Here is a 19,529-nt window from a genome sequence, read left to right as displayed (position 1 = left end):
GTACCTCAGGCACAGGGACCAATGCTTGCTACATGGAGGAAATGCAGAACATTGAAGTGGTGGAGGGTGATGACGGTCGAATGTGTATCAACATGGAGTGGGGAGCGTTTGGTGACAACGGTGAACTCGATGACTTCTGCACCCAGTTTGATCACATTGTCGATGAGAACTCTAACAACCCTGGGAAACAGAGGTACTGGATAACCTGTCTGACTACACAGACCAGACAGTAGCAATAAGATTTTTGACGGACCGGGGGGGGAGTTTCAACACGCATGTGCATAAATCACGGTCACACGCACAGAAATACAAACAGATCGTATCTGTATTTATTCAGTGAGGAGGCTGCATCCAAGTGTTTTTTTTATTAATACAGGACGAGCCGACGAGAGGGACGGCGCGATCCATATGAGCCATAGTGTGATCCTAGCAGTTTCTCTGAATTTATAATGTGATCCAGCAGGGGAGGAGACAGCCGTTAGGAGAGGAGCAGATATGATGCAGACCTGTGTGTGTTTTGATGCTCATACCTGAATCAATAACGTTGCGATCCGTCCATATTTCTGTGCACAGTTAAAGTATAAACTTCGTCTCCACAGGCTGTCATATGCCCAGATGCTGTGTAGTTCATATATTTCACTGATAAACACAGAGCTTTAGAGCGGCATCAGGCTTCTTGATCAAAGTTAAATGGGATGCGAAGCCAGGGTTGCCAGGTCTGCGGTTTTTCAAGCTGAATCGGGCGACTTTTGAAGTGTCTGTAGAGGCGCGAGGCCCTGTGTGTGTTGCACACTTCACACAGCCCATTCGACGGCTCTGACTCCGCGAATGTTTGGAATGTCACAGACACTTGTTGGGTTTTGCGGCCCCGGTGCTGAGTAACAGGCAGCAGGGGAGCAGGCAGGCAGACGGGGCTTACATCATCTAAATCCCTCGAGATCAATAAAGTATCTATCTATCTATCAGATAGATACTTTCTGTCCGTCATTTTAACTGCCGTGTGACGTTCCAGCATGCATTGTGGGATACAGTAGGCGAGGTAGACTGGTCCGATTCATACTGGAGATTTTCTCTGAATCAGTACGACATCCGGGGAATTTTTGGCATACTGCACATTTTGCTTTTGTTTGCATACTGCACACTACATTTTGGCCAAATCACTACGTACTGCTAGTGTAGCACGGCATTTCGAACACAGCACATGTGACAAAGTAAAACAGGAAATGATCTAACCAATGGAACACAAATGAAATACTAAACTAAACAAGGCTAAATCGTTACAAGAACGAGGAGACGCCCAAAAAATATGTAAGCATGTTCTAAAAAAAAAAAGTCATTTAAATGTTACTCTGTGTAATTAATGCCAAAGTGGCAGCAGTACAGAGTCTAAACTGAGTGAAATTAATTGGTGAATCTTTCCAGTATCACATGTCATAAACATCGCACACGTAAAATGTTATGTAAGATGTATCAACAACAAAGACGCACTGTGCAGGCTCTAACATAGCAGTGAATTTTCAAGTACTGCAAAAGTACCCAGGCCTCTTGTACGTCCTTAAATCACTAATAGCCTCCAGTATGTACTATTACATGATGTACTCTAATGTAATTCCAGGTGGATTTTCCTGTACTGTTACAACACACACAGTTTATCACAAGTGGTTCTCTGACCCTTGTAACACCATGTTCCCACTTGTGAGCTTATGAAAATGTATTTTCCTTTCATTTTCATTAATGTCTGCATAAGCACCTTTCACGTTTTACCTGAAAGCTTTTCACGGCATCAAAACACACTGTAAAGTATATATTTTTGCAGGGGACATGACTGCAGAGTCCTAGACTTGAGTATAACTAATGGAGTTTTTAAAAAAAATTATTATTATCAAGAGAATGCAACCAAGGTGTAGAACAAAGACTTCTGGTAGAGGACATTGACAGTGTGTGCAGAACACGACAGGGAAGGCATTGTGCATGCAGGTCATGTACAATAGACGCATAAACTAAGTGTAAACCCAGAGGACTGAAATAAACTCTCTGACTCCATTAGCTCATATGAAAGATGAGTCTACTTTTTCTCTAATAGACTTACTGCCAGTGTCTCTTCAGTAACAAGGCTGCCAGGCGCTGCCAAAAGCTCCCACTTTTGGCTACCTGGGGACAGACTGACTGTGTTTTCACCTGAAACACAGTTAGCTGTTTGACTTGTATTATATGGACACGTGCTAACAAAGAAATACTCCACGTTAAAAAGTGCATCAATATTAACCTTGTTTATTTATATAGGACATTTAATACAAGACTTTACAAAGTGTTTTGACAAACAAAGCTAAAACAGTGTACTCGGTATGCAACAGACAGAAGCCAAACAACATGGTCAGACCAATGACTGTATATATAGATGGACAACGCGTCTCCATCTGCTCCCATTGTACGTAATTGATGCCAAAATAGCCCCTGTGATAGGCGCTGCCATCTTGCGATGGTGACGTCATATGGAGCCAGAGACTGCGCAGTAGAGATCGGTGAGTGAAGCGGCCGTAGCCACTTCCGCTAACCCAAACAGCAAGGATCCCGCACGCCGGCGTGTTTAACAGCAGAACAGCTTCTCTGTGTCGGTCTGAGGTTAACGTTCACAGGTATGGAAACTTCAATGACTGTAGTGATTGTTTTAGTTACGTTTCCACTCGCCGATCGTCCTCCGCTCTGCTCACCTGGAACTGATTGGCTGCAGGAGCCTTATTTGTCAACAGAGCTGTCAATCATCATTTTGACAGCATCAAATAACTAATTAAAAATAAACTTGGACGTCATTCAGCATGATAATAACTAGCTATAATGACAAAAACCATGTTTGAGAAAAATTTATCGGGCGTGTATTTTGATTTTATAGTTTGCCTCATGTCCCATCTGTTAACATGGAGGAGGCGGGCTTTATGACCTATACTGCAGCCAGTCAGCAGGGGGCGCCCGAAATGTTTCGGCTTCACTTTAAGGGAGCTGTCATGTCGTCCATCTTTTTATACAGTCTGTGGGTCAGACACAGGCAGACAATATTAGATTAGAGTCAGTCTGAAGATAGACCAAGAGGAGAAGAGATGTTACAAAACGCAGCAGAGAGGAGACTGAAGGGAAAAGGGTAAAAGCAGTAAAAGAAGCACAGCACGAGATGTCATGTCGTAACATTAATGAGGGGAGATGTTATCATCGAGCCTAACTGGTTACACCTGGTGATTTATTCCAATTAAACCCATTTCTGGATCAACCGAGCTGCAGCACACATCTGTTGCTCTCAGAGCTTTCATTCCTGATGATGAGTTGAATTAGATTTTTTGACTTAATTTAATAATCCACTCAGTTTGATATTAAAGTTTGTACAATATTCTTTATAAATTGTATTACTAATGGAAATATTGTAATTGTCTCTGATGTGTGGCTGCGGATTAATCAGTTTGTGTGTCCTGTCTCCGAGGTATGAGAAGATGATCAGCGGCATGTACCTGGGGGAGATAGTGAGGAATGTGCTAATGGATTACACGGCCAAAGGTTTGCTGTTCAGAGGCAAACTGTCCGAGCGACTCAAGACGCGGGGAATCTTCGAGACAAAGTTCCTGTCGCAGATTGAAAGGTGAGTGACGGACTGCTTTCTGCGTCACCGTCTCTCCTGAAATAAACCCGTGTGGTCGACAAACCCATGTGACGCTTTGCATTTTCAGTCACAAGGCTGCAAAAAAGCCTGGACTAAACTGAAATGCAGAATATTATATTCGTAGCGTTTGCTTTAAGTGCAACTATTATATATTTGAGTCACGGCTGAAAAATAATCTTTTACACTGATCCTAATAAATAAAACAGGCCTGGGGAGGAAGCTTAGGCCCACACACTCTAATCAAATCATCTGGCCTCACTAAGCTGTTTTTCTACTCTGGCTTTAGCACCCTGCTACAGTGTACGTGGATTTGCCTGAAAGATCCAGATCATGTTATTTGTCTGTTGATTGCCTCAGTGTAAGTAATCACTGAGATAAGAGGTATAAACACACAGCTAGTATAGTATACATAACAAGCATTAAATCGTGCAAAATATCTCCACAAGCAATAAGGTCACGTCTGTGTATAATTGTCAGAAGTCACCAGGGGGCGCTACCCACGCAGGCCTGTAGTTATTTTAGCCAGAGATCTTTAATCAGGTCCTGCCGCTGTCTCTGTGCAGCCTTACTGTCACGTAAAAACAAGTTGTCACGGGAGAAAGCCGGGAGGATCAGACACTCAGCAGGAAGGGGACGTGGCCCGTCTTTGGGAAACTGACGTTATTTATTCATCACTCAGATAAATGAAGAGAAGAGATTTTTTATTTATCACTACATTTTCTATATTCAAAGATTGTATGAATTCCTATATGATTTCTGCAAACACAGTCTTTCCTTCCTTCAGGTGCTGTCAGTCTGTTTTGCTAAACTAATTTCCGGTGAAGGTTAAGCCTTTTTCTTTTTACGGTTTTAGGAGGTTTTTCCCAGGAACTTCCCAAGTTTTCCTCCTTAAAGATGGTTTCGGTTAGATTAAGCCTTAAGCCTTTTTCCTTTCATGGTCTTGGTAGGATTTCTAAGAAATTCCCAGGGTTTCACCTGTTAAGCTATAAAAAGAGAAGAAGAGGAGGAAGAAGAAGAAGTGCTAGAGCTCTGATATTCATTCTCTGAGCAGAAGGCACAGGTGTTACATTGGTTGTAAGCACCCACCTATTGTCCCCCCTGCTTGTGTGTCACAGAGATGTGTGTTCATGTGTAAATTGTCCCAAGTTGAATGAAAGTTCACGATGGATGAGTTATAGGCCTCTCCTCTCCTTTTCCTCCCCTCACAAAGTGTCTCAGAGTTTATCTGCAGGAGTCGTCGGGTACAGGTTAACAGATTCTGATGCTCACGTCAACAGAAAGTTCCCAGACTTCCTACAATAATTTACTGCATTATAATTATACACCGCAGGTTTTTTAATCTATTGAACTTGCTCTAAAGGTAAAGAGTTTTGTGTATGTCCCTAAAGGTGCACATTTCTTTCATATATCTAACCCTTGTGATTCTCTCTGATCCCAAAGGGACCGTCTGGCAATGCGACAGGTCCGCTCAATTCTGCAGCACCTGGGCCTCACCAGCTCCACATGCGACGACAGCGTGCTGGTGAAGGAGGTGTGTACTGTGGTCGCAGGCCGAGCAGCTCAGCTCTGCGGTGCTGGTTTAGCCGCTGTGGTCGACAAGATACGACAGAACCGCAACCTGAACCAGCTTTCCATCACCGTGGGAGTGGACGGCACGCTTTACAAGACACATCCTCAGTAAGGAAATCATGTTTTTTTCTATTATTAATCAAGTCTGAAGTGAGGGCGCTGATAGCACCACAGCCGCTATCTGCTCCGTCTCAAGGTCTGATTCACAAAGCAAATTGCACTTCTGATATTCAAGCACAAACACGGCTTTTCGCAGATCCGTGCAGTTTGCTCTTGTTTTGTGTCTGATTGTGAAGAGAAGCTGTCTCCACTCTCTGCTGCGCTGTGCTGCTCTATCAGGCAGGCACACTGATGGAGCTCAACTCCATGCACAGATCAATGAGGAGGGCGCAGCTCTGTTAACAGTTTACTGTAAAGTCCAGACTCGACGGGTGTTTACTAGTTTAACTGTAACGCAGCTTCATTTTTTTAAACGAGCACCCGACAGCAGCTCGTCTACAGAATAATCCCCGTCATGCGTAACGGCTCCAGACCGTCTCCACACACATGGACAAAGTGTGCCCGTGTGCCGGGGTTGAGCCTCGCACAGCCCCGCACTGATTGATCTCCCAACTATAATAATAATAATGACAATATATTATTAACAGACTGTATTTACAGACAAACACATTTTTTGATCGCATAAAAGGTGGACTTGTCGTCATGATCACTGGAAACTCGTGTGACAGCACTTGTTAGCGCTGTCGTTTGTGAGTCAGGTGCTTTTTGCCTCGAGGATCATTTACATAGAAAGGGGCTAAATTTGCCCCGAATGTCTGCATAATGACTCATTTAAATACGCGCAAACGCCACCGGAGCACAGAGAGGCTGTTTGCTCTGCAGTACACTTTAGGGTGCATTTAACCCTCTACGTGTGCCTCAAGAATGAGGCGGAGTCTTTTGGTGTCATTTGCACAGGTTTTGAGGGTGCAAAAAACGTGCAGTCCTATAATGAATTCCCCCCTTTAGTCTACAGAACTGAGGTTTAGATGAAAACTGTACAAAGTGCTACAAAGTGAGAAGGCTGGCCGTGTCACGTCTGACATTTAGAGACTTTGTCAAAACAGGCTAAATTATTGTTGTTATTGCTATATTAATATTCTTATTCTTATTATCATTATCATAATGATTGTTATTATTATTGCACAGGGGGCCTTTCATTGTTTCATAATGAAATAGAAAATGAGACATGATGATACTTGAATTGAGAAGTGGGTCTTTTTCGAACATTGGTTTGTTACATAGTGGTAATAATAGTGAAAATGTAACCTACTTATGTCACAACTAAGTGCTTAAAATAAAAGAGATGAACAATGAACCTTTATTAATCTCATTTCTCCATCATTCTTTCTAAAGCTTCTCCAGCATCATGCAAGAGACTCTGCAGGATTTGGCCCCGCAGTGTGAGGTGACTTTCCACAAATCAGAGGACGGCAGTGGGAAGGGAGCAGCACTGATCACAGCCGTGGCCTGTAGGATCGAGAGCGGAGGGCAGAACTGAATGGGTACAACATTAGTGAACAGGTAGAAGCAGAGCTTCCATGACTGACTGTCTGTACTAGGTTACCAAAATAAAGTCCCACACACCTTCACCTGAGTTTAGATCTTTAAAACTGTTAAATCTAACTTGCTTTGTGTGTTTGGGTTCAAATACAGTAATGATTGTTCATCTTATATGTAAGCACCTTCTGAGAAATATGACTGTTACAAGCTGTGGGGCTCATTTTTCTACACTTTTTTTAGCACCTTCAAACCCCAAGGTTCCCTCCAAGACGAGTATCCCTTTAATTACATTTTAATCATCTACTGAATAAAATAATGTATTTGTACCGCAGCTTTAGATGAGACATCCCTAAGTGCTTCTCTATAAAATCCAAAGGAAGACGAACAATCATCATGAAGCTCAGGGGACATTGTTTGCTCGCACCCAAAAACAAGATGTTCAATGTTTAAAAAATCTTACTTATCTTTGAAATGAACTGAGCAACAAACACATCCGCATGATTTTAGCATTTTTACAACTTTGTTTTATAATCCTTATTTCGGCTTGGCTTCATAACTTGTTAAACCAGGAGTGAATTTAGTTTCACATCCAATTTAAAGGGATTATCTCAAAGATTTACTCGCAAAACTTGTAGAGACCGGAAAAGCAGCCGCTTAGCTCCGCCTGCCCTCTCTGGCAGACCAACCACTGCTGGGCGATGGAAAACGCGTCACTTGCTGGGCGCCACTTGTGATTTTTTCCACGACAGTCGCACCAGACACCCAGTCTGTAACACTATAAATGCAAAGGCTTTCATCAGTGGGCTCAATCACCGTTGTGTTACCTCATTCGGCGATAGATAGCTGACTTAACAGACGGTTATTTACATGAAAATCTTTGAGATTATTACTTTAAGACAAAATTTGAATTGAAATACTTTTTGGAGTTAGACAATACTTTTCAATGTAGCGTAAAACAACAATTCAATAAAATCATTAAATACTTTAGCTTATAAAGTAATTTGACTAATACTGTGAGTGGAGCATGAAAAGAAAGAAAAGCTTTGCTCGACTGACTCTGACTGACAGACACAATGGAACCAAAGATTATTCATACAGTGTTATTTAATGGCAGCACAGGTCTTAAACTCTGTGCCGCCTTAATCTCCCGTCTTACTGTATGGCCTAACGACAGCCACCAGCTTATCCTGGTGAAAAGAAAACATAAAATGATAAGTTCAACATTCAAACTAAACACAGAGACCCTCATTTGCTTACCTGAAGGGGGAACTTAATGAAACCACAGTGGTAAAGTAAAGGCCGGGGATTAGAAGCACTCCCGGGGCTGCGAGCTCAAAAGAATACTGGAAGGTTCGATCTTTTTTTGGTTTGTTTTTATTTTATTTATTTTTTCTCTTGTGTATTTAAATTGGATTGTATGAAGAAACATTAAAAAAAAACTGACAATCTTAGACATTCAGTATTTGTCATAGCTGTGAAGGAAGTTCATGTAATAAGTGAATCAAAGAGGAGCTTCCCTGAGATACTATGTCAAAACCATAAACACCACTAACCCAAATGATCTTTGTTTAGTGAACAAATGTGTTTGGAGTTGTTCACAAACACCATAAATATCACAATATTGTATCCACGTGACTGATTACGCTGTAATGTTTGATTGGCTTGATCAGAACATGAATCTTCCTGTTTTTAAACTCTAACTCGGCTTTTCTCTTTGCTTCATGAACATATCATATTTATAGAACGTTTTCATTAGGACTCAGATGGAGTACATTTTTTTTTTACTGTCTTAGTCTGATCATTGTTACCTTACAGTGCTGCTGTCTTCAACAATGTCCATAAACAAAGACTGTCACAATAAAATTGTCTTTGAATGAGTCACTCTCTCTGTTATTCAGACGGGTTAAAAAAAGAGAAACATTGTGGAACTGCTTTTAATGAAACAAATACAGATCACAGCTACTTAAACCAAGACTGGATTATGGAGATGTTGTCAGAATACCTCAGAAACTATCCTTCGTCCACACAGTCTGTAATAGTCTCTGTAGATTTGTTTTGAGGTGTCCTCATAGAACCCATCACTGCTCTGTGTATGAGTCGTTAAACTGGCCAACACCTAAATCCAGAAGACACTTTCACTGGTTGCCATTTATTTTTAAATGTATTTCATCTAACTATCCATCCTACTTAAAACAACACTGAATCCCACAATAACCTCAGACGGTCTGAGGCATACTGAATATCCTTTTTCCTTCGTCCCTAGGAGAGCTTTTGTATGTGTGTTGTCTTATCTCATATACTGTATCATGTATTGTGTTTCAGATCCCCTTTGAAAACAAGGTGGTTCATCTCAAAGGGTTTATCCAATTCATAGCAAAAAGTCCACTGTGCTCAAGGTTTAAAGAGCAACTTGCAGGTTATGTTCTTTTACTACATCAATACTCAGTGTTGTCTGAAAATGGCTGTGGAAAGGTTAATCCTCGCTTTAATATTATTAACAAGACATAAGGGCTCAACGTGCAGAAGTAGGTGGTAGTGAGTCTGAGCGCTCGTATCGTTGATAGGGACGCACGATATTATCAGCACGTTATCGGTATCTGCAGATAATGGCTTGGAAATGACACATCGGCATCGGCAGATATGTCATTGTCCGCTGATCAAACGCTTTAATTATGCCTAAATCAGTGATTCTCAAACTGCGGGGGGCACGGCAGCGTGACGGGGGGGCACGTCACCGCTCCTGTGTTTTTTTTTCCTTTGGAAAATGTAGCAGGCAGAACTATGTTTTGACGTCGGACAACCCGGACTCATTTTCGGGTGGCACAGTACACAAACGCGTTGCCCTGGTGATTTCCATGACAGATTTCACATTCAGACGCACTCAAAGAAAAAGTCTAGCATTGCCAATGTACAAATATATTACAGGGGCGAAACGAAAAACAGCTGACGCGTCAGATACCAACAAGACGACGTCGGCCGACGTTAACGCTGACCAACCGCCAAAATCCTAGAAGTCAAGACAATATGATGACGCTTTTCTTGCTCTTGGATTTACAGCGAATATGGTCGGAGACGAAGAGAGACCTGTCTGTGTTTTATGTCTGAAAAGTCTGGCAGCTGCAGCAAAAATCTGTTTGTTGTTTTTCTTAGCACAGATTGAACTTTATTGTTATTGTTCTGAAAAAGTTATTGTACATTTTATTATATTTCTATTCAAAAAAGTCTGATGGAGCAATTGAATAAAAGTTAGACAATTTTGTTGGGGCGGGGGAGCCTGGAACTTTTTCTTTCTCCCAAGGGGGGCATGACAGAAAAAGTTTGAGAACCACTGACCTAAATGCTCGATGATTCCCTAAAGAAACAAAAGAAAATGAAAATTTTGTACATAACCTAAGTTCAATTACTTTTCTTATATTGCCCAAAGCACCATATTATGTTATTTCTGCATCTGACAGTGGGCCACTACAATAAGAGCAGGCATAGTATCACTTCCACTACAGGGAAGACTTCATGTTCTCTGCAGTTAGGTGGAAAAAAATGTGCTGAATATATTGAAATCGGCAAAAAGGGTTGGAAAACATCGGCATATCAGCAAAAAATCAAAAATCGTGCATCCCTAATCGTAGATATTATGTCAGTAGTCTAACATTGCATTTCACCAGTTCCCATGATAGTCATTGTTGCACAAATTTTAGCTTGACGGGACATCGAGCCCACCGTTCTCCTGGTAAACGGAGCTAGCTTTCCTACCTGGGTGCGTTCTGTACAGGTGAAGAGACGGGACTTCAGGACGGGACACACATGCACCGATCAAACAAAGTATCAGGAAGCAAAACAAGCAAACAAGCTGTAGTGGCAGTCAGTGTATAAGCAATAAAACTGATTTACTATTTCAGTCTTCATGTTGTTAAAAAATGCCTCTCTGCCGTTTCTACTGAGAAAAAGCTCCATCAATATTTTATTCATTCTATCTTAGTGCCTATTTCCTTCGGTGCAAACACTTTCCTTGCTAAACCACCTCCACGATCCTCGCTGTGGCTGAAATTATTCCATTTCCATCTCCCCTGCAGAGAAAGATAAAGCTAAACAAGCGGAAAGTAAGCACTGAGATGTTAGATAACATTTCCTTCACCACAGGCTGTAGCAGCAGCAGGCTGCTCTGTCCGCAGTGCATCAACAGAAGCAAAGATCTGCCGTTCACTGAACTTCAACCACTGAATTTTAACTGGACAAACATGTTCAAGGTTTAGACGATCTCATCCCATCGTCCTAACAAACATTACAGTTTGGGTCTTGTTCGTAAAATCTGAAGAGTCATTCAGGATCAGGTAATATGATCTAATAAATGGCCTTAACAGCCAGCCCCAGGCATTGTGAATGACGCTATAAAATACTGAGGAACAAAAAGCCTAATCTCAGGCTAGTTCCAAGTAACATGACATTTATTGGGGGTAGATTTTAAGAAATAGAGGAAAAAAAACAAGGACCCTTAATTGCTTACCAGGAGAGGGAAGTAAATGATTCCACAGTGGAGGTAACGAGTGAGGATTAATGGCACTCCTGAGGCCGGTAGGATTAAGCAGAGGTAAGACGAGGAGATGTTTTTAGATGTTTTGTGATAAAGAAAAGAGAGATCTGCAAAGACTGGTTAAGGGAAGCTTTCATTAATTACCGAAACAGATGGAATGTAAGTTCGTATGTTAGAGCGTATTATTATCGTGACTAGAAGTAATGTTTTTCCTAAACCACGGCACCCAGTATGATAATCACTACTATTTAACATAAATATATTGGCTGAAATATTCTCCCTCATTACACTTTAATGTTTCTTCTGCTTGATAGAGCAGGCAATATGTTTTTGTGCAAAATAAACCTCACAATCTAAAGCTTCCTGCTCCTCTGAGCGCACTGAATACATCTGGTGTTTTCCTTACATTAACTGCAGGATGTCCGCTGTGCATTGTCCCTTTGAAATTTAAAGCATGCAGCCTCATTAGTGTTACTGTACTTGGCTTTGCTTGACATCATTCTCACTATGCAGACCTCTAATGAGCCTTCAGTTATATGATTTTTTTTCACATGAGAATAATCCATTTCATTTAGCACATGCTGTTGCCACACACTATATATGTTAGTATTTTCAGTGATGTAGCAGCAGGTGGTTGATGCCTTCAGAGATCAGAGTTCAGGGAAAAATATAAATAATAAAATGCGAATTAAAATTGATGAAGAATTAAGTTCAGAATCAGAAATACTTTATTTATAACCGGGGGGAAATTCAGGCAAAGTTATCAGTGAAACACAGGATGAACTACAGATGGAGGGAGTCATCCTGACAAGGCATAGGTCAAAGGGCAGCTGTGGCTCAGTGGTAGAGTCGGTCCTCTCTCAATTGGAAGGTTAGGGGTTCGATCCCTGACCGTTACAGTCACATGTCGAAGTGTTCTTGGGCAAGACACTGAACTCCAAACTTCTCCCATTGCCATCGGGCATGAATGTGCATGGATCCTGATTGGAGTCACACTCAGGCCACTGCCATCAGTGTGTGAATGGGTGAATGTGACATGTAGTGTAAAAGCAGCTTTGAGTGGTTGAAAGACTAGAAAAGTCTGACAGTGGTTACAAAATGACCTTGTTTGTCTATTAGAGTGTTTTTTAAATCAATAGTACTGACAGCACATACATGCCTGTGCAGCCATGGATGAGTTGTAAGACAACAAACAACAAACAACAAATGCAAAGAAAAACTTAAATCAACTCATAATCAACTCAAGCAAAAGCACGGCTACACGGCTGCACGGCTTTACCTCTGTTCCCCCTCGGGTGCAAAACTTGACTCCCTTTATAGGGAGCATAATTGAGACCCTACCTGTCCTCAGCCTATACCAACACAATATGGGGTCCTCTTAATTCAAACAATTAAATCTAGAAATGAAAACTCATCCTTAATTTAACACCAACTCATTTACTCAACTAAATGTGAATTAATCAGGAAAGTAATGTCTTTAACATAACTCAAAATGCATAAACTGAACACAAGGAAAACACATTTCAAGAAAGAAAACCCCTACACTTGGCGCGGCCCAGTGATGTCACTGATGACATCATCTACTCCATAAAAACGAGGAAATGCTGGGCCGCAAGGTGACCTGAACAAAGAAACAAAGGTAAGTATGTACAAGGAAACAATCAATTTAATATGTAAAGCGGCAACTTAAGAAAAGTGACAGAATTTAACCCATGACTGTGTGTTTGCTTTAACTTACTCAGGTGCTTTGATGTGACCTGTAACATAATCAGGGTTCCCACACGTCCTAGAAAACCTGGAAAATCTGGAAATTTAGAGACTAGTTTTCCAGTCCTGGAAACACCTGGAAATGGATTAAAATGACCAAATTTCCTGAAAATAATTTCATGTTGCTCAGCACAAGTTTGCCGCTTCAACTCCAGTCAGAGCTCCCAGAGCTGTCACATTCACAATCGAGTCCTGCGAGGGGTGCAAGATCGCCGCCTTTAGACGCTTTCTAACCAACTGAAAGACGATAGAAAAGTATGACACTTGAATTTTATAATCTTTTTTTTTTTTCAATACATTGCTATGTCCTTTCAGGTGTAACTTGGATAGATGATTGCACCTCCGTGTGTTTTACACAGAAGACAGAACATGACAGGTGTAATAATCCCGCCTTGAACTGGCAGTGTAAAAGGGGCTTGAGACACTTCATCATGAACCCTGCATCATCATAAAAAGGAGGAATAAAACTGGGGTTAAATGTGTCAGTACTATGCCTACCGGTAAATGATATGACCGTTTGAGAGCAAGTGCTGTCCCGAAAACTCCTGGAAAGGTCCTGGAAAAGTATTTCTTAAAGAGTGGGAACCCTGATAAATGCTTACACTAACAAACCCAGGATAGTAAGTGCTGCAAAGTTACAAAAGCAAAGGTAAATTATAACTACAGAAATGAATGTCCATAGTAATGTGATATATGTAAATGAACATAAGGGACAAGTGGTGAGAAAGGAAACGGGTCACACCCACTTTGTCACAAACTGCAATGTTTGTTCCTCTTGATCTCTGGGTAATATATCTGAGGTAAATCCATATGTGGCGATTGTGTGTGTCTTTGTGGTCATTTTCTGTGTCTAAGTTTAAGTTTATCCTTTTGCCGCTTTGTGTCCGCGGCTGTTTTGCGTCTCCTTTTTAGCCATTTGAGTTTCTTTGATCCTGCAGATGGAGAACTTGTCGGTGCTGCAGGATTTTCTTCTGAATGGAGATGCACGCTGTGTACTGGGCACGGCTGTATCCATTAGCACTGCTTAGTAATGTATCCATGACTGCATTAGTGCACCAGTTTTTTAATACATACATGTATTTCTTTATTCTAGCTTTATTAAATGGCATTATAAAGCTTTTTTACAGTTAACGTTATGAAATGTTTTTTCACTTTCTATTTGTTCTTTAGCACAACATGTTAAGTGTGAAGGATTTTTATGTTAACAGTGTTTGATCATGTGTTTAAATTTCTTTATTACTCTAGAATCAATAATCATGGTGTAATCAGCTAAGGTTAATTTTAAGGATGTGTATTGTCTGCTCCTCTCCAGGGTCTTGTGCATGATTTGCTGTTGCTCCTTCTGTCTTAGAGAGATAGTTGGTGGCCTTGTCTGGGGCTGAGAGCTCCAGGGCAAGGGGTAAACTCTAGATAGTCAGGCGCTTCAGCTAAAGTCATAACACCTTGCTTTGTCTCTGTGAGAGGAGTTCTTTCTGTATTGTATAACATACTCTGTGAACCTTGAGTCTGTTCCAGTCAGACAGCTGCGTTCTGTGTAGTACTGATCTGACCCAGCTCGAGTTGTTAATTGCTTTTACTCATTTATTATTATTCTTCAATTAAAAGACATCAAAAGACAACTTTGTTTCCCTGAGAACTTTATTGGTCTCGTCATCAGAAAATTGCCACCACATTAAGAACACTGTTGAGTAGCAATTTCCTGTAATAATGCTTGTAATGAAAAGGATTTATAAAACAGCAGGGAACGGGTCCAATAGAGCCAGTGGCATAGTACAAGCTGGGAAGCCATAATGACTGTCAGGCGCTCTGAGGTGTAAGGAGGGAGACATGAAAGGAGGCAGGTCCACGGGGGGTGTAGGGCAACAAATAGCTCCATGGTTAGTCTGATCAGTCCTTTCCTCCAGATCTTATCACATCCTGAAGAAGAATGAAAATGACCGCTCAAAGACTTCTGCAAACTTGTTGCTGTGGAAACGTATATGACGGTGTTTGTCTTATTTTCCTGTCGTGTGCATGTAGTGCCAATGCAAAAGTACAGCTGCGTTGCGGTGGTCAAACGTTTCAATACTTTCTTTCCAACATTACATATTATTCTGCACATAGGTCTTAAAGAGTGTTTAACCTTGTAAACATCTCCATGTGTTGTTCTTCATGTGCGACAAGACATGACAGGGACAACATCAGCATCATCTCCATGGCTGGGCCTGTCTGCTTTTAAACTGCAGTGTACCAAGGACAGGCTGAACAACACGTTTGCAGATTGGCAGGTTTGAGACGTCACAAACCTAAAGAGCCAATCCTGTTAATAGACGGGGTGACGCTAAGCATATCATTATGTGTAACCTATGGCAACCACTTCTACGATCCGCTAGCCAGCTGTAACTGTCATCGCAATTTTTGCAAGCTCACTACTGACTACTAACGTTAATGTTACTCCTACTTATTACTACAGTTCAAGCTAGCTAAGTTTCAACAAGCTGCCACTAGACGACGGTAGAGATGTGTTTTGTTTTCGTGACGGAGGGGGCGGTTGGAAATGTGCATAGTGGGCGGAGATTCTGGAATTTTTAATGAGGGAGAAGGAGGAGATGCCTCGGGAGGATTTTTAGAAGGTAATTAAATGTATTTATGCAGAACAAACAGACACAATTTATTATTTCAAGCAGATCATTTTATGTCTTGTAGTCATGTATCTGTAGTCATCCATCTTTTCTTTGTTTGTTCAGCCATAGTAGATTACTGTTTACTCTCAACACTTGATACCGGAAAAGCAGCTGCTTAGCGCCGCCTACCCTCTCTGGCAGACCAACCACTGCTGGCTGATGGGAAAACTCATTAACTGTAACTTGTGATTTTTTTTCTCGCAAATGTCGCACCAGACACCCAGTCCGTAATTCTACTATATATTGCAAATGCAAAGGCTTTCATCAGTGGGCCATAGGCTCACTCACCTTTGTGTTACCTCATTCGGCGATAGATAGCGACATTGATTTAGATGAAAATCTTAGAATAGATGATTTTCTCCGGGAAATATTAATTAGTTTCACTGTAAGATAGACTGATGGAGTACTTTATTCACCCCTGAGAGGAAACTAATAAATAATGTAATGTAATGAACTCTTGTTACAATCTTGAATAAAGAGTCTCTCAGGCCTGACAGACCTCTGAGGCACTGAGTTTATTCAACACTGGTCGCATGTTGGCGCATTATTTCACTGCAGTGCCTGAAGCAAGGTCAAGAAAAGGTCCTACTTATGTATGCAGAAAACCTGACCTGTTACCTCTGATGATCGCTCAATTTCAGTAAAAAAGCTATGGTTCTCAGCGATTAAATCTTACTTCCATTCTATCTGTCACCTTTTCCAAGCTCTCTATCTTATTCACGGTCGCAGGCAGCTGGATCCTGTCTCGGCAAACTAAGGGGAGGAGGCAGGACTCAGCGTGGGCAGGCTGTCAGACAGTCACAGGGTTTAAATATACTTCTGAGGCTCATAAATGTAAGCATGTCAGCCTGGTGTTGAGCGCAGTCCTGGTGTCGACCCAGCTCACAATGAGTCCAAATCCAATATTTGAAGCAGCAGAAAGCTTACCTTCCTCTGTCTCCAACTGTGTATTAAATGTCCAGTTGACATTTCAGCTGAAGCTTTGTAAGCAGCATAGCACAGGGGATGCAAATGTATCAGTCTAAACTCTCTCTTCCCAGAAGGCATCTGAGGCTGCAGAGATAACGTAAGTTACCTTAAATGCCTCAGTGTTCAGTGTAAGCAAAACGCATGAACAGAAAGACTTTTGAGTGACTCATTTATTAATAAGGTAAGCATCACAAAGAGGCACATTTAACATGAACACACACTGAAGATTGCTGTTTACAGGGACACACACATAAACAATTTATGTAGGCATCAACATAAAAACGCAGATGCTGTAAGAAAGCAGCAGAATACCCGCTGCTGTAGCAGGTAAATAACCACGTTCAGCTCCTCAGCTACAACCAGAACCAAAGGCAGCAGTGTGACACACGCCTGTCTTTGAACCTGATGTGAAATCACAGTGTCAGGTAGAGATTAAGGTTAAGTGTGTAAAGATTGATGCGCCATACAAAGTGGCTAATTGAATGCAATAAACAAAGGATTTATTTTTTAACCTGATCTTTAGATTTCTGGAATATCCTGCAGTGCTTATAATTTTCAGCCACACAACAGAAAGCGCTGTTGGTTTGTTGGTCAGTCGATTACTAAGTCCAGACTTCACCACTGGAAGGATTGCCACAGATATCTGTGATACAGATACTAATGGTGCCCAGAGGTTATATTTTAATAATGTTGATGCCTTTAACTTTCCTCCAGCACAACCATTACATCAATATTTGTGATTGCAACATCTCATGAGGCTGACACTATTTGGTCCCCCTCCGGATGAGTTATAACAACTTATAGCATTGAAACTGATATTTGTACAAAATTACATTTTCATCAACTTAAGCTGGTGTTCAGTGCTAATTAGCAAATGTTAAACATTCATTGCGAACATCAAAGTTTCTGCAGGTAAAATTGACACCATTATAACTTCCTTTAACGTCCTTTAAAGCGTCCTTTTATCGACGGAACGCCTTTGCATGTGAGGTGAGTGGACTTTAGCACATGAGGGGGGAAATGGAGTAATTTGAGCCTGCAGGAAAATCAGGGAAGTGTGCACTTTCATGACTCACACAGTGGCCAAGGAGAATTGTTAATAATGACCTGACTTGCCGTTTCAGTGAGACAATGGACTTAGGTAGAAGATGTGGTCGCGTGAATCATCGTCTGGCAGCCAGCACTTGGTGGGATATCTCTGAAACGTCTCTCTCTGCTGGGATACTCGTTAACAATGAAGATGATTTTTGTTGAAAGAGAAGCCGACTCGTAAATAAAACGCTGCTGCTTGGTTTGAGGTTGCTGCTGAGCAGATAAATGTTTCCTTCCCTTCAAAGCATTTCTAATACATCGTTTAATAAAAGTGGCCAAAGTCAAAGATGAGCATTTAAACAAACTAACGGCTACATTACAAAAATACCAACCTACAAAAACACAGAATTGACCCTGAATAAACACATATCAGCCAAACCCTTGTACATGAACAGAAACAAACCTACAGCATCACAGAGCAACAACATGCACTGAGTAAAGGTTTTGCATTTGAAGCCACAAACAAAGATTAGTCTGCATCATCTGTTCAGGTCTCCTGAGGTGTCATCGTGATCTGTCTCTTCTGATATATGTAATACATTCAAATGGATTCAGCAGTAACGACAAAATTACAGTCCACTGTGTGCCTAACATCCTTTGTCTACGTAACCTGAGCTGGCATGCTTCACTTGGAACACTTGGAAAGAGCACATGAAAGAACATAATTTCCTGTTACCACAGACATTAGAATGGTTTTGCATGAAAGCAACAAGCTCAGCCACTTAAAAGGGGCATTAATATACTTAACTGATTGAAAGCGAGCGTAACAGGCCTTTTCAAGGCTCAGCTCAATTACAGAAACAATGCTGCACACAGTGACAAGGCCACAACCCAAAATACATAGAGCCATTTACTGCTAAGCGATGAAGATGGCACCAAAACACATGATCCCAAAGAGAAGGACTCTCACAAAATCTTTTATTATTATCCAATTCTTTGGTTGTGGCTGTTGCAGATGAATCTGTTCAGAGCACATATATGTTTGGGATTTTTACTCTGGAATGCAACACTGCACGTTATTTATCTGTAAAATAGCTTTAATGTTATTCCACCCAGTTTCACACTTTTGAGCAAACCTCTGATCTGTTGGCAACACATGGCAAATAGCCAATCATAGTTTAGGATTTGGTGGTAGTACCTGGGGTGGCTAATCAGATTTCAAGGGCCCAGGCCACCCCTGGCCACCCCTCTGGATCCACCCCTGCCCATTTATTATTCAATTTCTAGGGCTTCTAATTCTGCTGCAGTTGAATGCCATCTATATTCATTCACATCTCTGTGAACTCTATGAAAAGGTAAAAATCGTTACATCTCATCTGATATTTAATATTGTGCCCTTGATCTATTGATGCTCTATGACATTAATTTATAATTAAACTATTCCACTCTCACAGCTAGTGGAGGGACGGCTGTGTTGAAGAATTTCTGCCACTTTATAAAAACGGATAACTTGAGCAGGGTTTTTACCTTCTCATTCCTGCTCTCTTTTCATCACGCTTTACACAACTAAATCTGCCACTTTCAATGTGTACAAACACGCTCAACACTATGAATGGCTTCTAGGAGGACTGACGAAATATTGTGCCTTGCCCGCTCCTCTCTGTCACTGAAAACCACCTTTAAGTGCGGCCTTTTGGAAAAGCAATCAACACTTGGCCTTGCTTCATTGTAGACACACATCATAACCATTTCTGGCACACCAAAGGCTTCAGCTCATTTTGTGATACAGGCTCCATTATGAAATCTCAGTCTC

General features: G+C 41.3%; 1 protein-coding gene across 1 annotated transcript in view; it reads left to right on the top strand.

The window, feature by feature from the left end:
• hk2 (hexokinase 2) overlaps window positions 1-8,634 on the top strand; it is a 28,307-nt gene extending 19,673 nt beyond the window's left edge. Inside the window, exons 15-18 of the mRNA XM_069682281.1 lie at window positions 10-193; window positions 3,470-3,625; window positions 5,087-5,323; window positions 6,611-8,634. Coding sequence (XP_069538382.1) covers window positions 10-193; window positions 3,470-3,625; window positions 5,087-5,323; window positions 6,611-6,755 — 722 coding nt within the window. The 3' untranslated portion in view covers window positions 6,756-8,634. The remainder of the gene's footprint in view (window positions 1-9; window positions 194-3,469; window positions 3,626-5,086; window positions 5,324-6,610) is intronic.
• Window positions 8,635-19,529: the final 10,895 nt, after the last annotated feature.

This window comes from Semicossyphus pulcher, unplaced genomic scaffold (assembly GCF_022749685.1).
Source record: "Semicossyphus pulcher isolate SPU_LCO1_2020_fin unplaced genomic scaffold, fSemPul1.0.p SCAF_6, whole genome shotgun sequence".
Lineage (NCBI taxonomy): Eukaryota > Metazoa > Chordata > Actinopteri > Labriformes > Labridae > Semicossyphus > Semicossyphus pulcher.
Note: the sequence above shows the minus strand (reverse complement) of the source record. Positions and strands in the feature narration are given on the sequence as shown.